The sequence below is a fragment of the Dermacentor albipictus genome, chromosome 5 (genome assembly GCF_038994185.2).
Source record: "Dermacentor albipictus isolate Rhodes 1998 colony chromosome 5, USDA_Dalb.pri_finalv2, whole genome shotgun sequence".
NCBI classification, from domain to species: domain Eukaryota; kingdom Metazoa; phylum Arthropoda; class Arachnida; order Ixodida; family Ixodidae; genus Dermacentor; species Dermacentor albipictus.
Genome location: NC_091825.1, coordinates 169917243 through 169939473, shown reverse-complemented (window position 1 = coordinate 169939473; position 22231 = coordinate 169917243). Strand labels below are relative to the sequence as shown.

At 47.0% G+C, this 22231-nt stretch overlaps 1 protein-coding gene across 2 annotated transcripts in view; it reads right to left on the bottom strand.

Annotated features, from left to right (window-relative positions):
• LOC139060239 (activating signal cointegrator 1 complex subunit 3-like) overlaps positions 1-22231 on the bottom strand; it is a 462385-nt gene that overhangs the window by 257541 nt on the left and 182613 nt on the right. For both annotated transcript variants that reach the window (XM_070539311.1, XM_070539312.1), the window contains one exon: positions 13428-13604. In XM_070539311.1, coding sequence (XP_070395412.1) covers positions 13428-13604 — 177 coding nt within the window. The remainder of the gene's footprint in view (positions 1-13427; positions 13605-22231) is intronic.

The following is a 22231-nucleotide window of genomic DNA, read 5'->3' as shown; positions in this document are numbered from 1 at the left end:
TTTCAGTGCGTGACATTGCTACACTGGGGCAAAGCTGACTTTTGGGACATGGCATTCTGCAATGCGCTGTGCTTTCCGAGCTTTGAAGCCAATCGCGAGAACCACAAAGGCAGAGTCGGTGCTGTTGCTGACAGCAACGAATTCTTTTAATGAAAAACATGGCACTGAACAGCAAGAAGCTTAATAGCGAACGTCGAAGCACCGACCTAGAGCTTGCCAGGTCAGTGGCTACGGCTGCCAGCAGATCTGCGTCCAAGAACCCCGGTTCAAGGTGGCGAGGTAATCAAAATGGTGGCAATGGTGGCTTTGACTAATGCTGTTTCAGACCTGTGGTCACGGCAAAAAGTCCGGAGAGTTGGATAGCGAAGCATTCTTGCGTCCAAAATTTCAGATGTTCTTATACATTGACTCTATGGGGTACATAGTGGCACCGCAAAGCTGTCTGAATTATCGGGCGTCCGGAAAGTCGGTCGTTGGTTGCACACTGGAAACTCCTCTAGCCAACTACACGGCATCAAAATATGTTTCGTTACGATGCCTCTGTTACTAATGTCAGCACTACCCTGACTTTCATTCGCTTTCAATAAAATTACAGCTAATTTTCTGTGATAGAAGCACAAATTCCCCGAGTTTTCCCTGAGTATTTCCAGACTATTCAAAATCCCTGAGAATTCAGTTTTCCCGGCTTTCCCAGTTGGTAGACACCCTGAACAATATCTTCACATCTGCGGTACGAATTAAGGGAAGCCAGCCACACTTTCACATGCACTCCAGCCCCATTGCTGATAGCATCACCTGCATTCGGATAACGCTATCAGAAAAAACACTGGCAGCAGTGAGCGAATACAGTCGAACCCACTTATAACGATATCGGTTTTAGCAATATATAGGTTATAACAATGAGAAGCTGCTGCAGCGTCAACTTTTGTATGTTTTGCATGGTGAAATAACGCGTTTACTACAATTCCCCGATGCCACATCATCGGTTATAACAATGAAGTGTGGCTGCTCGGTGTCCGAGCCGAAAGGTAGTGAAATGCGAAATCCTGAAAAAAAGAAAAGGAAACGAGAAATTCGAGCTGCTGCACGATGGCCCGCTGCTCGAACGGCTGCCGCGCGCTCATTTTCCAGCCTTCTCTGCGCGCCTCTCTCCCGTCACCCTTTCACCCCTCCGAATACAAAAGGGCTGCGCCCATATCTCTATGCCACGGCACCCTCCGAAATGCGAATGAACCACGCCAACTGCGCTGCTCGCATGTTGCTCACTGGCTCCTCATTTAGCACAGTTCTGCAAACAGTCCTGTGTTCGTTCTTGTGCATCAATATCGTTCCTGGCCACGTGGTTTCTCAGCCTCTTTTGACTCGCCACCAAGATGGAAGATGACTTACCCTCCCACTGATAATCGGCAATGCATGACGTTGCCGGTGAAAAGAAAGCGCTAGGCTATATATTTGGAAACTAAGTACTAAGTGCTTTTAACTGATGAGGCAATCGTCGCGAACGTGCTTGCGTCAGATAGCGACGGAAATGACGGCAGCGATGATGCGGTAGGGCAGGCTGCCTCAACATTGTCCTCACAGGAGGCCCAGCAGATTATTCTGTCCCTCAGGCTTCGTTTTCGTGAGGAACTTTCCGGTGCACTATATGGAGTGCTTGGATACCTTGGAGAAGAATGTTGACAAGGCTGACGGCCATAGGATTTTGTTGTGCAACGCAGTGTGACGTTACGTGGTGAGACGCTTGTGGCGATCTCGCCTCAGCATTTTTTCTGGATTTCTCAAACTGACAGGCTGCTGCGGTACCTCCTCGCATTTTTTAAAAGGACCCTTTTGTGCCCACCAAAGCGCTGCCTCAACGGTGCTCGTATATCGCTTGCCACCCGTGACCCTTCTTTGCAGTTATAGCAGTGCAATTCTTTAATGCCGACAGTCGCAGCTTGTTACACGTGATCGGAGCTCCCAGGAAGCAGTTAAATGAGTGAGCACAATCAGCAGCCGGATGGAGGAAGGTGGTTGGGATATAGTGGGGAGGGGCACTGGCCTCCCCGCCATTATAGTCTGCCAAGATCAGCTCTACGATCCCCCTATTTTTATTTTTTCATGCAACCCGGTTTTAACAATTATCAGTTATAACAATGGAATTTTCGTGGCATTTGAATATTGCTAAAAGTGGCTTCGACTGTATTTCGTTTGCGTCTTGCTCTATCGGGTCACCGAAACTTGAGATTACACAACCTCCAATACTAAATGTAGGGTAATACAGCTTACATGGTGCCACGCCGCCTTGCCACCACGCTCACTCTTTTAACACGTGGCAGATTACCCCTAAAGCAGGGTGCGTGGCTGCATATGCACTCAGTTGCACTTACTGCCATGCACAGCCACGGCGGGTGCCAGATATCGAGAGATGCACACCCCACTCCATCCCCCCCCCCCTCCCTGTCCCCTCTTGCACACTTGGTCGCATTACCAGGAGCTCACTCCCTTCCCCTTCTTTCCCTTTGCTCACGTAGGAAGGCGACAATCGAGAAGCCATCATCTTTCTTCTCTTCCCCTCGCACACTTTCACTCGCACCTAAAGCACACAGTGCGTGGGTCCCGATAGGATCTTATCGCACTTGGACTTTACACAGAAAATGATGCGGCTTCACTTCAGCAGTAGCTCTTGTTGCATGGCATGTCATTTGAGAGGTGCGTTTGCAAGCAGCCACTTGTATTACAATCCTTTACCATCTGACCGTGGAAGTTTCTATTTATGGTCTCGACATACCTTTGTGGTGGCAGTGAAATTCTTTTATAATGAAATGTTGAGGTGTCTTCGTTATGCTGAGGTTTTAAATACATGGTACTCTATGCACAAAATGTCATGAAAAATTATATACTTCGTTATATTGAGAATAGGATACAATATGAAACTGTGATCATATGATATGCTTTCGGGCCACTAGGCCATGTGTGAACAAGAAAACGGATGAGGCGTGCGCAATCAAGAGGAATAGGCACCTGCAGCTTTCCCTCAGCCCTCACCTGTCCAAGTCACACGAAATTACTGGCATGCACTTATGCCCTTGTCACACGGGAAGATTTAATGTCATTCGAATCGAATGCCATTAGGTCTCTTGTAGTACTAAACAGTAAAATATATTGACGCTCGCGAATGATAGCAATGACAACCTGGAACAAAATGTGTGAAGTTCAAAAAAATATTGCGCCTATTAAACACGTTTAAGAACTTTTGCGAGTACTTTTAAAACTGCCGAAAATATTTTGACACCAATTATTCACAACTAAAAGCACTTCGATCAACACATCCAATATGGCCGACCACCACAACAGACTCCTGATGCAAAGAGTAATAGCGCTTGAGCACAGCCCGTGATGAAAATATCATCACAGCAAAAAATGTTATTCCGTTTTATAAATCTAAAAATATATCTTCTGACTTTGATGATGCACGCATTATTTTTTCACGTTGCGTGCCGCTGCTGTCTATCTGGGGTCAAGAGTATATATTCGGTTCAAAATCGAATGCGAATGAGCTCCTCTAAATCATTCGATGGCAAATGTCATTCCGTTCGAATGACATGCTTTTCCCATGTAAATCCCGATTAGTGGGATTATATGCGAATGCCATTCGATTTGAATGACATTACATCTTCCCGCGTGACAGGGGTATTACTTTCCTCTTCTGCTACAAGCAAATCTCCTCAGAGGTAGTCGTACGGCACATTCACAGCTATCAACGTTAACCGTATCGAGATAAGCATCTTTTATCTGTTTCAAACGACATGTGGTGCAGTGCCATTCAAAGCGTATATAGCACGCTTTTGATGGGAGACGCAGATCTTGAAACGACAAAAAAATCACAAAAAAGTTGATTTTCGGAAAAGTGCATTTTGCCACGTTTAAACATTTAAGAATCCCTCCACGAAATCTAGAAGCTAAATTTAATTGAAAAATAATAATATATCCCACTTAAACAGGCCAAGGTGTACGCGAAATTAGTAAAGGTTGGCCAAAAATTTTTTAACTTCACGCCATTTGTGAATGCAATGGCCAGCGGCCGCCATCTTGCGTTTGTTTTGAAGGTGTTTTCTTTCTGCACATTCTGTGCCAGTTCAAGACGGCGTCGGTGGAGGGAAACCGACGCTATTGCAACATTTCTTAAGAATGCGTTCGTGCCACTGATTGGCCAAAGCGCGCGCACACCCTGCATGTCTTGCTCTTATTGGTCAGGCACTGTTTGGCGCGCACTCGACCACTTTCGCTTCGTTTATTTATCTTTGGTTTCATGTGCCGCTGTCTATGCTGTCTATGAAGCGGCTCGCTTCATGACGTTTGATAAGGTGTCCATTTCGCTGCCCAAATGGCTGGAGGAGATTGTCGTCTCAAGGCTACTATGTGTCAAGCAGCTATGGAATGCGCTACGGAAGGCGGTTAAGCCTGTCATACTCCCGGAATTGCTGGTTGCTGGTCTGCCCATAGATTCTGCCGGATCAAGTTCTGAGCTGCAACCCGGCACGTCTAGCGTCAACACTACGTCCGTCCACACCTCGCATGTTAGCACAGATCGTGTAGACACTGTTTCCTTCACGACTGAAGAAAGTAGCGAGCGTGCAGCGATCGCCCGAAAATGTGCCTGGCGTCGCAGTCTGCAATGTAGCGAAAGTTCGAGCTGCTGGTTGTCGACACGAAAGAGGACGTCAACTACAGTGGCGCTGAATTTGAAAACATGGTTTATCCGCCGTGGTTCCTTGGAATCGTGCTGTGTCCCAGGTTGAAAGGCGCAGGGTGATCTTTTTCGTTGCTGGGTGCTTCTGTCGTTGCAACGCTAATTTTTTTTTTAAACAAGTACTGCTTCTGGAGGGCACCTGAGATTATAATTATAATACCGCTGTGTCGAAAGGTACGTCAAACACACCTGCTTTGCTTCCGTTTCGCTAGCCCCGCGACTTCCATCTACAGATTTTTGCATATGTTTTTGCAGAAGGACGTTTATTTTGTTCAAAGCATATGAAAAGCCTGGCATGAGCGAAGAAGCTGCTCCAGGAGAGCAGGCTCGGCCTCTGCTATTCTGGGAAAATCAGTGAAGCTTGTGCTCCCCCTGTGGCATGCGTAAATGAAGCCTTGAAAAAGCTCATCAGAGGCTTCACATGCCCAATAAGGATCAGGCGAATGGAAATGCAGTGATAATTAAGCTTGCCAAAAGGCACAAGCCAGCAACAGACTCTGCCTACAGTCCTGGGCTACTATAGGTCTAGGTGTGACCTGTGCTGAATACACAATTGCATGAATGTACAATATATATACAGGAAGAAGAAGAAGACGACGAATCTGCTGCTAGCCTGTCTGAGTAGCTCTGCCTACATTTATCGTTATTCTCGTTATTTTCTGCTAGTATTACTGGTCAGAACGGTTCAAGACGTCGGTCGACTCGAAAAGGTACCTTCCGTATCGTAGACCGACGGGTGCTACGCCACCCGCCGCCTCACAAGGTGCTAGAAGGAACCAAGCTGGCACCGACGAGCACCCCGCCATGACCTCCCAAGGGCTGACACCGGGTCAGAAACGCCAGCTGGTTTGTACAAGCCTGACTACAAATGACAAGACACTGGTGAATCTGAAGACGAGTCAACTATCATCGAGGGCGACAACGTGGCAAACCCTTCAGACCTGGACATGGACGAGGGTGGTTTCCGAATTGTGTGCCATCGTAAAGACAGGGCGGAGGGCATTCCAGTGTTAATCACTGCAACATCTGAAAGAGCTGATCTAAGGCAAGTAAACCCTATTGCCCTGTATTCTGAGCTTGAAACGATCCTCGGTGGAGCACCAGTGAAGAGCCACTTCACAGCACAGGGAGCATTGCTATTAGATGTAGAGACAGAAGGACAAGCCAGCGTCCTTCTAGAGACCAAGAATATCGGCGGCATAGACATATCTGCCCGTGTCCCGCACAGTTATATGAAAAACACATGCATTGTTAGAGGAGTCCCTAAATGGTACTCGGATGAAGAGCTGCTCACCTACCCGAGACCTCAGGGAGTATTCCATGCAAGAAGAATCACTCGTTGGGTCCAAACCTCGTAATCTGAATGGGAGTCAAGGCGTACTAACTCCGTGATTCTCACATTTGCTCCAAATTCTGAACGCCCAGAGAAGATCAACCTTGGTTTTAAAAGACATGAGCTTATCGACTATGTGGAGACACCACCACGCTGTTTTAAGTGTCAGCGCTTCGGACATATCGCTAAGTACTGTCGTGGAGAACAGAGGTGCAAGCGCTGTGGGGGACCTCATGACTTTAAGACTTGTGCAACTAAAGACAACTTTGTGTGTGCAAATTGCGGCGGTGACCATCCTGCTAGCTACGGTCGATGTCCTGCGCGGACAGCTGCTCAGCGGAGAAATAAGTTGTTTGTTCTGGGTCCAAAGAGTGCAAGCGCACCATCGAACACGAAGAAGACGTCCAGAGCGCCACAACTAACTGGTTTGGAAACAGAGTACGCATCTCATTTCCCGCGTCTCCCACCGATAAACGAAGTTATTGAGCCAACGCAAACGGTCACAGCGGCTGAGAAACCTGTTCGAAGAGAGTCCGAAAAACGCACCTATGCGGCCGCAGTAAACCGACCTCAAGTACCACTTGGCAACAGTGAGCAAGAAAACTGCCAGCATGTGATACGCGCCTTGTTCACGGCACTACGTTCCCACGTCGCGAAGATGCCTGCTAGTTCAACGAAGGATATGTTGGAAGCAGTGCTGGCTCTTGAGTCAGTAATACTCTGCTCTACTTCCCCGTACCCTCAGTAACATAATGGCAGCTTCTCGCCCACTTGGTCCAATCCGTCGTCCAAACGTGCCCTTAATAATGCAATGGAACTGCGCCGGCATTTTACAGCGTCTTTCTGAACTCAGCCTTTTCCTTCGAGACATACCTATACCAATTCTAGCCCTCTCGGAGGCCGGTCTCCCAAATAGAAGGACGATCCCAGGGTACATCAGACATGGAAATCCGAGTAAACCATCATTTGCAAATGGAAGTGCGATGATATACATCAGGTGAGAAATACCTCACGTCACCTTACCAGTGCGAGACTTTTGCTCTACCTTCTTGGAAGTCGCCGCTGTGCAAGTGTACCTAGGGAAACGAAAACTCAGTGTGGTGTCGGTGTATATAAGTCCGCGCAGGAAGGTCTCCATGGAGGCGTTCATAAAGGACCGTTGCATTCGTTGCCCCTCTCCTATAATAATCTGTGGCGACTTTAACGCACATCATTCGCTTTGGGGAGATAAGACTGCAGATTACCGAGGCAAGGAACTTGTCGCAGCCACGGATGCTGCTGACTTATGTATCGCGAACGATGGCAAACCTACTTTCTTCAGACCACCAGATTCATGGAGTGCCATAGACCTCGTGATCCATTCTACAGACCTTGTCGTATCGTCAACAACGGCCCCAGACAGGATGGGCAGTGACCACTTTCCGATCTTCACCACCATCACCGGATTTCACACTGCTGGGCGACAATTCTGTGCTGTGGCCCGCTGGGACACATACAGAGAAGCGTTGGATGAATCCCCTGGTGAGCTGTTCACAGATATGCTGCGGAGCAAAAGAGTGGCTACCTCAATGTTGAAACTGCCAGACCATTTCCCTACTCCTGATTTGAAACTAAAGAACCTCTGCGCAGCGCGTAGGAGAGCGGAACGAAAACTAATGATAAAAACGGGAAATCCATCTGCGAAAACTGAATACAACAGGATAACCGCTGTCATCCGTCGTCACACAAAAAGATTAAGACGAGTTCAATGGGCTGCTTTCTGTGAGAGTTTATCGGCATTTACTCCCATGACAAGGATATGGGGTAATGAATAGCCTATCTGGAAAGATTCGCCTACACAGGCCATTCGAAGCTCTTGCTTTAAAGCAAGGAAAAGATTTGCCAACCCTTGCAGAAGATTTTGCAGACGTATACACATCTGGCAGATCAGCAGGAGTATCGAACCCTCTATTGTCTGCAGCATTCCATACCATGGATACGCTGTTCACCTTTCGTGAGTTGGATTTGGCGCTTAGCAAATTAAGAAGACGCTGTGCTGTGGGTCCCGATTTGATCAGCAATCAGATGCTGACAAATCTGCCATATGAACGAAAACGAGCCCTTCTGGACATATTTAATCACGTCTGGAGCACAGGAGAGATCCCAGATGCGTGGAAGACAGCATGGGTGATGCCAGTGCTCAAGTCCGGAAAGGATCCTGCAAACCTCACCTCATATCTGCCAGTATCGCTCACATCATGCGTATCAAAGTTGATGGAAAGACTAATATCTACGAGGTTAACATGGTATCTTGAGCAAGGAAATAGACTGCCATCATGTATGACCGGATTTCGTCCACGGTTGAGTGCCCAGGACAGTGTCTTGGATCTACTAAGCCATATCGAGCACCATCGCGTAGACGGCCTTTCCACACTCGCCATATTTATGGACGTTGCCAAGGCATACGACTGTGTGCTTCACACAGGCATCATCAACGGACTCCGAGCCGTGGGCGTCTCTGGAAATGCTCTTCGATTCGTCCATGAATTTCTCAGCGACCGATGTGTCCAAGTTAAGCTCGGAAGTATAATGAGTGACAAACGACGAATTTCCCTCGGCGTCCCACAAGGAAGTGTCCTGTCCCCCTTGCTTTTTAACGTTGCCATGGCCAGCCTCCCAGATGCCCTGAAAGTAGGTCGGACGGCAGTTAAAATGTCCATCTACGCAGATGACATCTGCATTTGGATCTCGGGGTACCAACACAAACGTTTGGCCCGGATAGCCCAGGCCGCGATCTCCACTATCGATCGCCACTTATCGACGCTTGGCCTGTCTTTATCAGCAGAAAAATCTGCCTTCATGCTTTTCCCGGGAGTGAGACGCAAGTCAACACGTCTGACGCTGAATATCAGAGGGCATTCAATTCTTCGTGCAACTCATGTTCGATTCCTGGGCGTCACCATCGACAACAAGCTACTTTGGCGTGGTGCGGTCGAAAGTGTTGTGGCTGCATCAGTGCAAAGAATCAACGCACTTCGTCGATTGGCAGGTGTATATTGGGGAAACAATCCTATATCCATGCTTAAACTGAACACTGCACTGATAACAAGCCGCATTCTCTATCAGCTCCCTCTGATATCACCGTCATCGAGTCAATTCGAGCGCTTGGAGGAAGTGCACAGAAAGGGACTTCGCTTGGCGATGGGAGTTTCAACGGCGGCCTCAAACAAGAAAGTCACTAATGAGGCAGAGTCTCTCCCACTCCGCCTCTTGGCATCTCAGGCCTTGCTGATGCAGCTATTAAGGCTGGGCGAGACACGCGCAGGCAAGGCACTTCTCCGGCGGCTAAGAACAAGAACTCGCTCACATTTTCATGCAGCGCTGAACACCTTCCGATTTTTAGGATTGGAATGGCCTAAACAAAGCCGCCTTGACACGCCATGGTCTTTTCCGGAGGTTTCCTGCAGCCTTAATGTACCCCACCTACCGACGAAACGCACCATTTCAACTGCCGAAGCCAAGTTTCATCTGCTGAACCACTTGAGCACTGTGTATCAAAGCCACCTACAAGTATACACAGACGGTTCGGTGTGCGCACAAACAGATAGCTGCGCAGCGGCATTCTGCATACCATCCCTTGATGTGTCATGGTCTGGCCGACTGGATCGTGTAGTTTCCTCTACAACAGTAAAAAGCGCCGCAATCACCGCGGCTTTGCGGAAACTACGGGCTTTTTCTGCACGTGATGCCGCGGTGCTGACGGATTCCAAGTCAGCATTACAGCGGTTACATCGGGGCCTACCTCTAGAGAAATTTACAAGGCAGTCTCTGGCACTGATTGACGACCTAACGAGCAAAGGATTTAGCATAAGGTTTCAGTGGATTCCATCACATGTAGGAATTGATGGAAACGAGGAAGCTGACGCCCTTGCACGCCTAGCGCTGACATGTGTCCCAAAAGTGAAAGCTCCAAAACCTGTTCAAAACCATAAGGGTGCAATCCGCCTTCACCTTCGAGAGATGCACAAGAATCCACACGAACCCTGTGTGACTCATGGACTTACACGCGAACAAGCGACGCTTTTATACCGCATCAGGACCGACTCCGCGTACACCCCAGCTTGGTTATTCAAGACTGGGCTTCGCGCTTCCCCACTCTGTGCTTTCTGTGGTGACATTGGCGACATCGAACATTTCATTTGGCTATGCCCGCAGTTTGACACAGAAAGAAAAGCGATGGTCGACAAGCTACAAAAAAGCGGTCTCCCGCACAGGACCTTTGAGGACGTTGTTTTCCCCGGAGGGCCCGCAGCATTCAGGAAGAGAGCGTAACGACTGCTGATAGCCTTCCTGCAAGACACGGGGCTCATCGGCAGCTGGTGACACACCCCTGATCTCAACTCAAAGGAGGATCAGGCGGAACAATTGCCGGCTATTTATGCCAGGCCAACCCCGCCTGCTTCAACATCACCACCACCACCACCTACAATATATATACAGTCAAACCTCGATATATCGAACACGGATATATCGAATTATTGCGTATATCGAACACTTTCTATAGCACGTAGAAAATCGCATGCATTTTTAATTTTTTATTTCGAACGGGGCCGGATGTAAAATGGATATATCGAACTCCGCCGCCCCAGACCAAGTGCGCTTTGTTGACAGGAGGCGAGCATACCCGCAACACTTTCGAAGATAGCAGCGGCGCGATGGGCGTTCCAGACTGCTGCGTACGACAGCTGCCCACATCGGTTGCGCCGAGGGTGCCATTTGAACGTAGCGGCGTACGCAAGCGGCGGCTTGGCATGGCCATGGCTTGGCGTGGCCATGGCTTGGCCAGGTTGGCTAGTTTCACAACGTCAACAACACGTTCGTCTCGGTGCTGCCGCTTGCTACAGCAGTCGTTGTTAGTGTTTGTTCGTGTGTGTGTGTGTGGCTTAGGCCTGTCGTGGTTGGTGTGATGGTTGCAAACACGAAGAAGCGGACGTGCCTGACATTTGCTGCGAAATTGGAAGTGATACAGCGCGTTGAAAATGGAGAAAAGAAGTCGAGCGTCGCCGAAGCTTTCAACATCCCAAGGAGTACTTTGAGCACTCTGCTGAAAAACAAGAGTGACATAAAGGCCAAGGCGGAACAGAACCAGCATTCAGGCGTGCGGCGGGTGCGCAAAGCTGCCTTTGAAGACGTCGAGAAGGCGCTGTACAAATGGTTTATCGGCGCAAGGGCCCGGAAGAATGCCAGCTCGAAGAAACCTGGGGCGAGTTGGAGCGCTTTGTCGGTGCTGAGCCACACAGCATGTGCCTTGAAAACTTCGTTGGCGGTGACGACAGCACCGGAACAGTGGCCGAGTTAACAGACATGGAGATCGCGGCAGAAGTGACTGCTGAGCGGCCAAACGAAGACGCTGCTGAGGCTGATCCAGCAAGCGCTGATGTTGCCCCGCTCCCGACTGCAACTGAGGCTGTAGCTGCTTTCGCCGTTGTACGCCCCTACTGCAGCGTAATAGAAGGCACTGGACTGTCTCTTGTGGACCGTTTGGACTATGTTGTGGACACCGTGGTCAAGCACTCGGTTGCCAATATGAAGCAGGCTACGCTGCTTCAGTACTTTCAGCGAAATAAATAAATACTTTGTTTGAAGCTTCATGTGAGTATCTATTGCGCCACGATTGGTTCATTGATTGATTTGCACTAGTTTTTTACGCGTTTTCTACGTGATTTTATATATCGAATTCTGGCTATATCGAACTATTTTGCGATCACCGTGCTGTTCGATATATCGAAGTTCGACTGTATTTTTGTTAATTTGAATTCTAGGATTTTATGTGCCAGAACCACAATATGATTCTGGACGAATTTTGACCACCTGGTGCGCACAAAACAAGTACATTAACTTTTTGCATTTTGCCTCCATCGAAATGTGGCTGCCACCGTTGGGATTTGATCCAGATATTTTGTTGCAGCCATAAACTTTCTGCAAAGTACATTTTTGTTGTGGCCATGAACTCTGCTAGACTTTATTAATAGAGATGAGATTTGTGTGCCTCCTGTTCAACAAGGATCTAAAAGAGAAATGTGAAGTAGGTAGTGCTAGCATTCTTACATTGCTTTCGACTATGGATGATGTCGCAACAAATATTTCAGTGTTATTTTTCCACAGTGCCCACATATATGTCATGAACTTCTTGCTGAAGGACAGGGCTAGATGGTGATGCAATTCATATTGCCATAGTGCTAAACCAATAAAAGTTACAGTGAACTGAATGTTCAGATTCTTTTTTCTCAGTTTTCATTTTTTTCGGCATTGCACACTGCCTTATGGAGAATCTTTGTATGTTCTTTCTAAGTAGGAGCAAAATGTTTGGTATCAATATATTCGTATCGAATTGATTTATCTGGTGATGCTATTTATTTATTTCTAAAGTTGATTGTTAAATTCTAATTGCCACTGATTACAAATACGAATGAGCAAAAATATTGAAGTCAAGTTTACATTGCGCATTTTCAGTGTACTGAGAAAAATAAAAATAGCACCACCAGGAAGATCTACTCTTTGGCATTCTTGATATATACTTTGTTTTCGCTTTCGACGAAGTGAGGTTTTTGAAAAGTCCCGTAAGAAATCGACTGAATTTCTGTACTAAAAACTTTGTGTCGTTTGTTCTAATGCAGATACACAAAATCTAATTAGATATTTGCAATCCGCAGAAAAAACTGGACAATACTGCAAACTATCATCAAATTCACACCAAAATTAACTAAATCGGTTTTGGAACCCACGTCTCCCCGTAATAGGTGATAACCCAAACATGCTGCCGTTCTACCTTTCCCTTCTACAGGCGGCGCAACAAGTGAGCATCAGGTCTCGTTCCCATGGCACTGTATCCCAGTGTCCCCCACCAGTTTGAGGCATTTGGGCCCCACTGGCGCAGCATGCATCGGCGTCACATGCTGTAACGATTCACATTACGTTGATTTTTGCTACAATCGAGTCTGCGATATTTTTTAAGTCACTTCAGATTGTACATTTTCCCAGTTAGTATACTTTCTTTTTCTCTTTTCCCAAAACTTATGACCAAGGTTCTACTTTATTTAGATTCGTATCCATCCGCCATGTGAGCGGCTGGCCCTCTTGAATCAGGCAGAAACTTGAGCTTGCCTCATCTACATACAAAATTTAGTTGCAAAAAAATTCAATTGCAAGTTCAGTGCTCTGTACCAAGTCACTTAGGATGCATGCATCAGAAGCTTGCCCCAGCTAGACATACCAGTTCTAGCCTTAGAACTGCTCTACATCATCATTTGCTGGTGCAAGTTATCACAGGCCTACAGACCAACACAACTCAAACTATAATGAAAGAAAGCCAGAGGAGCACACCTGCACAATGTAGGCCTGGTCAGAAACCAGGGAGAAGGTCTCGACTGGGCAGCGAGAGATGTAGTTCTGCAACAGGATGTTCACTTTCCCGTAAGCGTTTTCACTGCCCCCTGCGACGTTCACTCTGCAGCCACCATCCATGAGGAAGTCAAGCTCGTGAAGCTCATCCTCTCGCACCTGAAAGAGACACAAAGTAAGTAACCTGGAGAAGTGCTACAATAGACTAGTCTGGAAAACATCCTTTTCGCAGTTGTTTCAATTCATTGGACAGACGTTGTCGACGAGGTACAATTTAGAGGGAATAAAATTTGTGTAATCAACTGGATATGAAACCAACTTTTTAGTAGAGCTCTCACACAAAAATTGTATCATCATGTGCTACATTACAACAGCTATGGGAAATTAGGAGTTACACTCTTATCAAGCCTTCAACGTTCATTCTCAAATCGTATTCTGCATGGCTGTGCCTCACTTGCCTGGCTACCATGTCGCTGAGTGGAGCAAGTATTACTTGCTTTCAGTCAGTCCCAATGCACACAATCTTACATCTTTATTATGAGTCCTTTATTCAGAAGAACTCTTGCCAAGTGGCACACTGTTGGTGGCCTGAAAGTGCTAGATACTGTACTTCCCAAATACTCGCATGGAAGAGCCACACCCATGTATGGTTTTGTCAAAGAAGATATTCAAAGAAAAGAAAAAAAGCCTCCACGTAAGGGCAGCATCCACCCTCTAACAATCCATATCACAAATAATTTTCAAAACGCATGTGTGCACTTCCAGGCATCGCCAATGCACCTGAGATGGCGCATGAGAACACGGCTTCAGCTTTTTTCCTTTCTCCACAATCCCGTGCTATTCGAATTGGCTATATGGCACAAGCATCACCATCTTTGGCTTTTATGGCTGCCTGTCACCACATGGACTCGTCTTGGACAGCTTTCGTACTCACTCGGGGGATAAAGTTAAGGAACAGCCGTGCCTATCCGCACAGACACGGCCTTTATTCCAGATGGCTTCAACGGCATGCTGCAACCACTGAGGGAAAGTATAAGTCAGTTTTGTGGTTGAACGCCAAAGGCTGTATGCAGAATGGATGGTGTATGGTAGCCACGAGCAGATGCTGACTGGGTGGCTCAAGAGGGCATCACTCAGCTTGGCTGAATGCTGTCTTGGTCGAACTCTTCATCTGCGGTCATCGTATCCCACAGTTTCAATGTGACCAGATCTCAAACAGCTTGGACAGCATTAAAGAGATGAGCGAGCAGTGGAGCATAGCACCAGCGCAGACTCAGAAGATTCGGCAAGTGACGACGATTGAGACACAATCTGCAAAGTACGCACTTCATTTGCTAACTGGCATGTTATTTTTATTCTGAAAAAATGCCTTTTTGCACAGTGCCTCTATGAGCCACACCCAAGAAATGGGCCCTCAAATCTGAAGAAAGAAAAAGAAGCCGCCCTTATGGGCCTTACGGTATATGGTATTCACTATTCCTTTTACAAATGTGTTGGGTCCCAAAAGTGCATACTTTCTAATTGTACACCTTATTTATGTTAACTAAACTTTCAAACTTTAAATTCTCACTAGTTTTGAAATTCAGTGTGCATCAATATTTTCATGATTGCGAGAGCAAAAAAAAAGCAACTGTTTCCTATCTTTTGTTTTCACCTAGAAATGCGCTAGTACCCACCACGCTAGCCCAGTCACTATGGCCTTGTGCTCGTGATTTCTACGTCACAGGTTCTATCCCAGCTGCGGTGACCACATCCTGATGGGGGCGAAATGCGAAAATGCCCGTGTACTTAGATTTCGATGTGTGTTAAAGAACCTGAGATGGTCAAAATTATGCCGAAGGTCCGCACTACAGCGTGCCCATAATCATATTGTGGTCCTGCCACATAAAACCCCAGAATATATATATATATATATATATATATATATATATATACATATATATGTGCACAATTAAACCTCCATATGAACGAAGTCGGTAAACTTGTCAATTTCCTTGTTGTATTGAAATCTGACCTTTTATACAAATAAGTACAGGTGCCGATCAATTTTTCTCACAATGAAATAGGCTGCAGAATTTTCCAAATTCATGATCATCATCATCATCAGCCTGGTTACGCCCACTGCAGGGCAAAGGCCTCTCCCATACTTCTCCAACAACCCCGGTCATGTACTAATTGTGGCCATGTCGTCCCTGCAAACTTCTTAATCTCATCCGCCCACCTAACTTTCTGCCGGCCCCTGCTACGCTTCCCTTCCCTTGGAATCCAGTCCGTAACCCTTAATGACCATCGGTTATCTTCCCTTCTCATTACATGTCCTGCCCATGCCCCATTTCTTTTTCTTGATTTCAACTAAGATGTCATTAACTCGTGTTTGTTCCCTCACCCAATCTGCTCTATTCTTATCCCTTAACGTTACACCCACCATTCTTCTTTCCATAGCTCGTTGCGTCGTCCTCAATTTAAGTAGAACCCTTTTCGTAAGCCTCCAGGTTTCTGCCCAGTAGGTGAGTACTTTTCCAAATTATCAGGCAATTTAAAAAAAGCAAATTTGAATGAGAAAGCAATTCATTTTTATGAATGTGGGAGTCAGTGTTGAATGACATGGATTCACGATGGAAAAGCGCTGCTAAAAAGGAGACTTAGGAAGAACACAGGAGAAAGTGCTGCAAACAATGGAAATTTTATTTAGGAAAGGAGTTCTCATATACAGAATGAACATGCGTCACCATGAAGCCACTATAGTTGAAAACCAGAATGTAACGTGAGATATCAAGACCAAACACGAGTGCCTTCAATCACAACCAAAGCACCTACATGTACAACCCCTTTTTAAACATAAGACACGAACGCCCTTGTCATTTTTTATACAAAAAAGCGACTTCAGAGTTAGAAAGCAGAATAGATGACTGGCTAACACAGCCATCCCCACCCTTCTTAATGCGATAGGCTTCAATGATCCCTCTTGTGGATCGCTTTGCGTGCGTGTCAATGATAATCGTGTCATCAAATTTTGGTTTGGATGTGAATTTGCTACATGCATCGCTAGATGCAAATACAGTGCCCCTTTAAGAGAACTTCGATGTTCGCTAAGGCGAACATTCAGGCACTGGCCCTTCTGGCCGACGTATTCCTTTCCACATTTGAAAGGAATACTGTATACAGTCGAACCCGACTATAGCGAACCTGTTTATATAGAATTACTCTGTATATCGAAGAATTTCTGAACACGGTATAGTTACAATGAGTATATACAGGAAAAACTATATATAGGAAAATGAGAGCTCAGATACTTGTCAAGCTCAGCTGCAGCGTGTGGATACCGACGGCAGACGACTGGCTCGGCTGTGCTCGCATTGCAGCCGGCGGCGGTGCCGCTAATATTAGCGCATTTTCTTCTTTATGGATTATTATTGTGAAGAGCAACAACATCGGCAAGAAAATATTGCGGCTTGTAAGCGTCGGTGATTCATTCCGAAGCGCCGTCAGCTTTAGATTTGAAGTGAAGAGGAGAAGGCGTAGCGACGATATCGGCGCAGCCGACCGATAAGCTGCGGTGAGGCTGCCATCGGTGTCAGAGTCGATCGCTGATTGGCCACTTCGCTGTACAGCTGCTGCATAAATGGGTCTTGAAGCCATCCTCTCTATGGCAAAAAAATCTTGCCGTTCGCTAGCAAAATCACCGTCGAATGGCGGTCCGGGAACGGCAAATGGCGTGCGGTGAGTTGCCGTGCCGGTAACGTGGACGGGCCTTTACAATGAGTATATATAGCAAAAATTTCGCTTAAGTCGAACAAATATAGCAGCGACTGCCAATATATTGAACGACAAGCAGCGCAAAAGTGCTCCCAGGAGTTGGCTTTCCCTCGCGGCGGAGAAATTCGGCGGCGCGGCTCTATCCAACCGCTCTCCCTACCATGACAACGCTACGTCGGGTGAGCTGCCGACACCCCCCTGAAAAAAAAAAAAATGATTCTGGCCCGCTCGCAGTGCTTGCTCAGACAGCCAATCAAAGGCTCTTGCGCCCTCGTCATGCAAGATGACGCAAGTGCGGGCTGTCTCGCTGCTTTTCTGGTTCATTGTTCTTGCGCCTTGAGGGCCTTCTTCCACAGTGTTGCTGTGATGAAGCGGCAGAATTTGCTTTTCGCCGTGAAGCTTGAAATCATAAACCAGGTCGAACGCGGTGAGAAGTCGGATGTCCCCGCAGCGTGCAAGGTTCCGAGGAGCACTCTCAGCACGATCTTGAATAAGGGGGGGATTACGGCTAAAGCAGACAAACTCGTGACCCGGTGCCCGTGGCGCCTGATACGTACGCACAGCCGTGTACAAGTGATTCATCCGAAATTGCTTCAGACATGCTGGCTTCCATGTGCCCGGTGATGACAAAATTCTGATGAGTGCGACGAAGCCCATGACGGTGCTGCCGATGTTTGGAGTGAGCTGTCAGAATTTCCGGAAGCTGTTGATGAGTCAACGGTCGACGAGTTTGTGAGTGCAAATGATGGTGTTGCAGCCACGGGAGAGCCTGAAAACGTAGACTACATTGCCAACATCATACCGAGCACAAGTGAAAGTGGGCGCAATGAGGAAAGCAACGATGGTCCATTGCCCACATCCTCCGAAGTGACTGGTGCACTCGCACTAGTCCGGTGCTTCTGTGCGAATGCGGAAGGTTGCGGCCTCAGTCGCTCCGACACTTTAGACAATGTGGAGAAGTGCGTGCGTTGCAGGCAGCGAAATTGCCCAAGCAGAAGAAAATACAGGCCTATTTGATCAAAATTAAGCTAGTTTCATCAATAATGTGGTTTTATAAATAGTATGTGCTTTTATGATGTCCAATTTTTTTAGGAAGCTTATATCGAATTGATAGGCGTTCTTTTGCAAGTTCGATATAGCCGGGTTCGACTGTACAACACCTTTTTTGCATTGAACAAACTTCTTCCCATGTTTGAAGCCTCAGCCATTCTTGGCTGCGCTTTTTTATTTTGTTAACCTTTGCACTGCTGGGTATATCTTTCCCAATTTATTTTGGGCTGAAAAGACTACACGCACACCATACCTGGACACTACTTTCTTCAAGCGATGTTAAGTGTTATGCAGGTAGGGAACAACCACTAACTTTTTTGCCCTACACTCGACCTCATCACCCACACCCTCGTGTTTTGCTCTGTGCCATTTTTATTTCTCAGCAATTCTTTTCACAAACCAACAGGATGCACTAATCTGGAAAACCAGCTCCTCTTAAGCAGTCCATCTGAGTAGAAATGCTTTGTTTCACCAAATACTCGCAAGATTTCATCAGGGCCAATTTTGTCGCCCTGACATCGTCGATAGCGTCACCTGCACTGGGGAGCGAATGCTTCATCTGCTGCTCCCTCTAACAGGTCACCAAAACTTGAGATTACACAACTTCCAATACTAAATGTGCAGGAAGACCACTTGCATGATGCCATGCCATTCAAGCACGCCCACTTTTAATACACGCGGCAGATTACCTCTAAAGCGGGGTGCGCGTATGCACTCAGCCATGCTTACAGCCATGTACATATCTTATTTTGTTGTAGCACAAGCTGAACAAGGACAACAGAAAGGCCCATCTGACACACACAGCGCTATAGATATACAGACATGCATATCGGCAAGATATGCCGTACCAACAAGCCCCTATAGCTATAGCTATGGGTAGCCCCAGCTGAGACGCGCGCCACCTTACCCACCCCCTGGCGCACGCTTGATAACGTTACCACATTTCGCTCCCCTCCCCCTCTTTGCCTTTGCTCGTGCAGGAAGGTGGCACTTGTGAAGGCCCCATCTTTCTTGTCCCACCCTCGCACAGTTACTCTCGCACCTAAAGCACACAGTGTGTGGGGCACAAAAGGATCTTATCGCACTTGGACTTTAAACGGTGTGGGGTCTCACCCGCGCTCTCGGGACAAAGGAACGACAACACAGTAGTGCAGACAATCACAAGGGCATTTGCTGTACCTTTTATACTCGATTCGGCTCAATTATTATCGATAGAACATGCCGATGGGTGCGCAACAAATCTAGGACGTCTGATTCAACAGACCGGATAGCAAACAAATATGTTCACCCCATGCTGGACACGAACACCTGGTCGATCGTGCATACGGTCACACGAACGGTGGCACATTCGAATGATCACGTTCGTCCATCCCAGTGTAGGCCTCGCGAGACGGTCTCGCAGAAGCCTGGATCGGCACACGCGTAGAACATCCGCATTGCATGCTGATACTGAGCCATAGAGGAAGAGCCTACTCTCTGTCACGCTCGAACAACCCCGCCTTTAGGCAGCGCTAGCAGCACCACACTTGCGCCATCTCTTGTAAAGCGCTGCAACCAGACCGACCGCTACCGGCACTAAGCTACGCGGAGAAGTCGGATTACAGGAGATGTGAGACACGCAGGGAAAACAACCTATCAGGGTCCGCAAGAGAATCGCGCATCCCCACAAATCATAAGAAGCCAACAAACAATGACACCAAGGACAACACAGGGGAAATTACTTCTGCTTAATAAATGAAATAAAGAAATGATAAATTATTGGAAATTAAGGTAGATGAAAAAACAACTTGCCGCAGGTGGGAACCGAACCCGCAACCTTAGCATTTCGAGTGTGATGCTCTAACAATTGAGCTACCACGGCGCTGTTTCCCCATCCACTTTTTGGGGTATTTAGGTGTCCTAGTAGAACCCTGGGAGTGTTAGCCAGCGCCACCACTCACATAGTTTGGCGCCGGACATGGAACGTCCTTTTTGCAGCAGGCGTCACGAGAACGTGATATTTTTTTTTGGGCGTGAAGGCAACAGGTCAATAACCCCACACATGCTACCTGAAGGTTGCTACCTGAAGCTACCTGACATGCTACCTGAAGGCTACTTGAATGTTGCCGGATTCGAGACCCTCATTATGTAATAAACTAGAAGAGGGGGTTAACAGAGGGTCCCGATTATTATTAGTCATATCATAAGAAGCCAACAAACATTGACACCACGGACAACATAGGGGAAATTACTTGTGCTTAATAAATGAAATGAAGAAATGATAAATTAATGGAAATTAAAGTGGATGAAAAAACAACTTGCCGCAGGTGGGAACCGAACCCACAACCTTCGCGATTTTTGTTCTTCTCATGATACATTATGCGCACTGAAAGTTTCTTCCGTATCAGTAATGAATAGTATCAGTAATGAATAATATCGTTAATATCGGCAAGTTTGTGACAATACCATAGTCATGTCCACTTGGAGGGGACAGAAACAGAGATGGGCGCGTGTAGCTGCCAGTGACATAGAAACACATGGCGGGCATGCTGCGGAAACTGCGGCATTTCTCTCCACTGCTATCCTAATACGGCACGTTTCCGCTAAGGGTGGGCGAATATCTTAGCTGTGTTACAAGCATCGGCATTTGAATAGGGCACACTTCAAACGTATTAGTAGTGTAAACGTGGCCACTATAGTTGCCGCTCGCGATTTGTTGCATGCCCACGAGTGCCGACGAGAAGAATCGAAAGGCACCTTTTTTGTTGCTTGCGAAAACCATTATGAAGCCTACAAGTAATAAAGCCGAGGCAAGTTTGGTTGTAGCTATTTTTTTTTTTTTTTATGGAAGTGTGGAAAGTGATGAAAGGAATGAAATGGGGCATCTGCTTAAGAATGTTTGGCGCGTGCAGACCACTTGGTATGTCTTCAAGAGTCATTCGAGTAGCATTTGACAGCATTGGACAGATGGTAGGCGTGATTATCATTAGCTGGACTTGGCACACAACATATCGCTGCAAAAATTTCGGGTTGCGATCATTGCTTGGGAAAGAAAAAAAAAACACATTTTGATGCCGAAATTCAGAGGTGCAATCATTACGTGAGTATGATCATTTGCGAGTAAATACGGTACTTCCTAGGCAATGGAAGATTTCTATGAATGCAGCGTACTTCACTGTTGAATAGAAACCGTAATCAGTATACAGGATAATTTTCGAGATTTCTTTATCTTCAGAGAGAAAAGAAGTGCTTGCCTTGTAGTGTTAGACATTGTGGGGTTCTCACCTGTGTTCTTGGGACAAAGGAACAAAAAATCAGAAGTGCAAACAATTAGAAGGGAATTTATTGCACATTTCATTGATTAATGCCTGCTAGCCGAGTTGCTATCCAGAAAACATGATGATGGGTGCGTGACAAATCACGGAAGTCCAACTCACCGTGACCACATAGCGAGCATGTTCGCCCATGCATGGGAGTAAAAGATAATAGAAAAGAGGTGTCAAATGATTGAATTACAAGTGGCTGCTTGCAAACCCACCTCTCGAATCATGTGCGGTGTGACAAGAGCAACCACTGAAGAGAAGCTGCATCGCATCCGTTTTGAAGTCCAAATGCGATAAGATCCTACCGTGCCTCGCACACTCTGTGCTTTATGTGCGAGTGAAAGTGTGCGAGGAGCAAAGAGAAAGAGAAGGAGGGGAGCAAGCTCGTGGTAACACAATCAAAAGTGCACGAGGGCAGTGCGGGGGTGGCAAGTTGGTGCACGTTGCAGTCTCTGGCACGCATCTCGGCCGTGGCTGCGCACGGCTGTAAGCGTGGCTCAGCACACACAGCCACACACACTGCTTTAGAGGTAATCTGCCGCATGTGCAAAGTGTGGCCGTGCCGAGACAGTGTGGCATCGTGTAAGCTGTCTTCCTGTGCGTTTAGTATTGAAGGTTGCGTAATACAGTGACCCATTGGAGCGAGAGGCAGACAAAGCATTCGCTGCCCACTGCCAG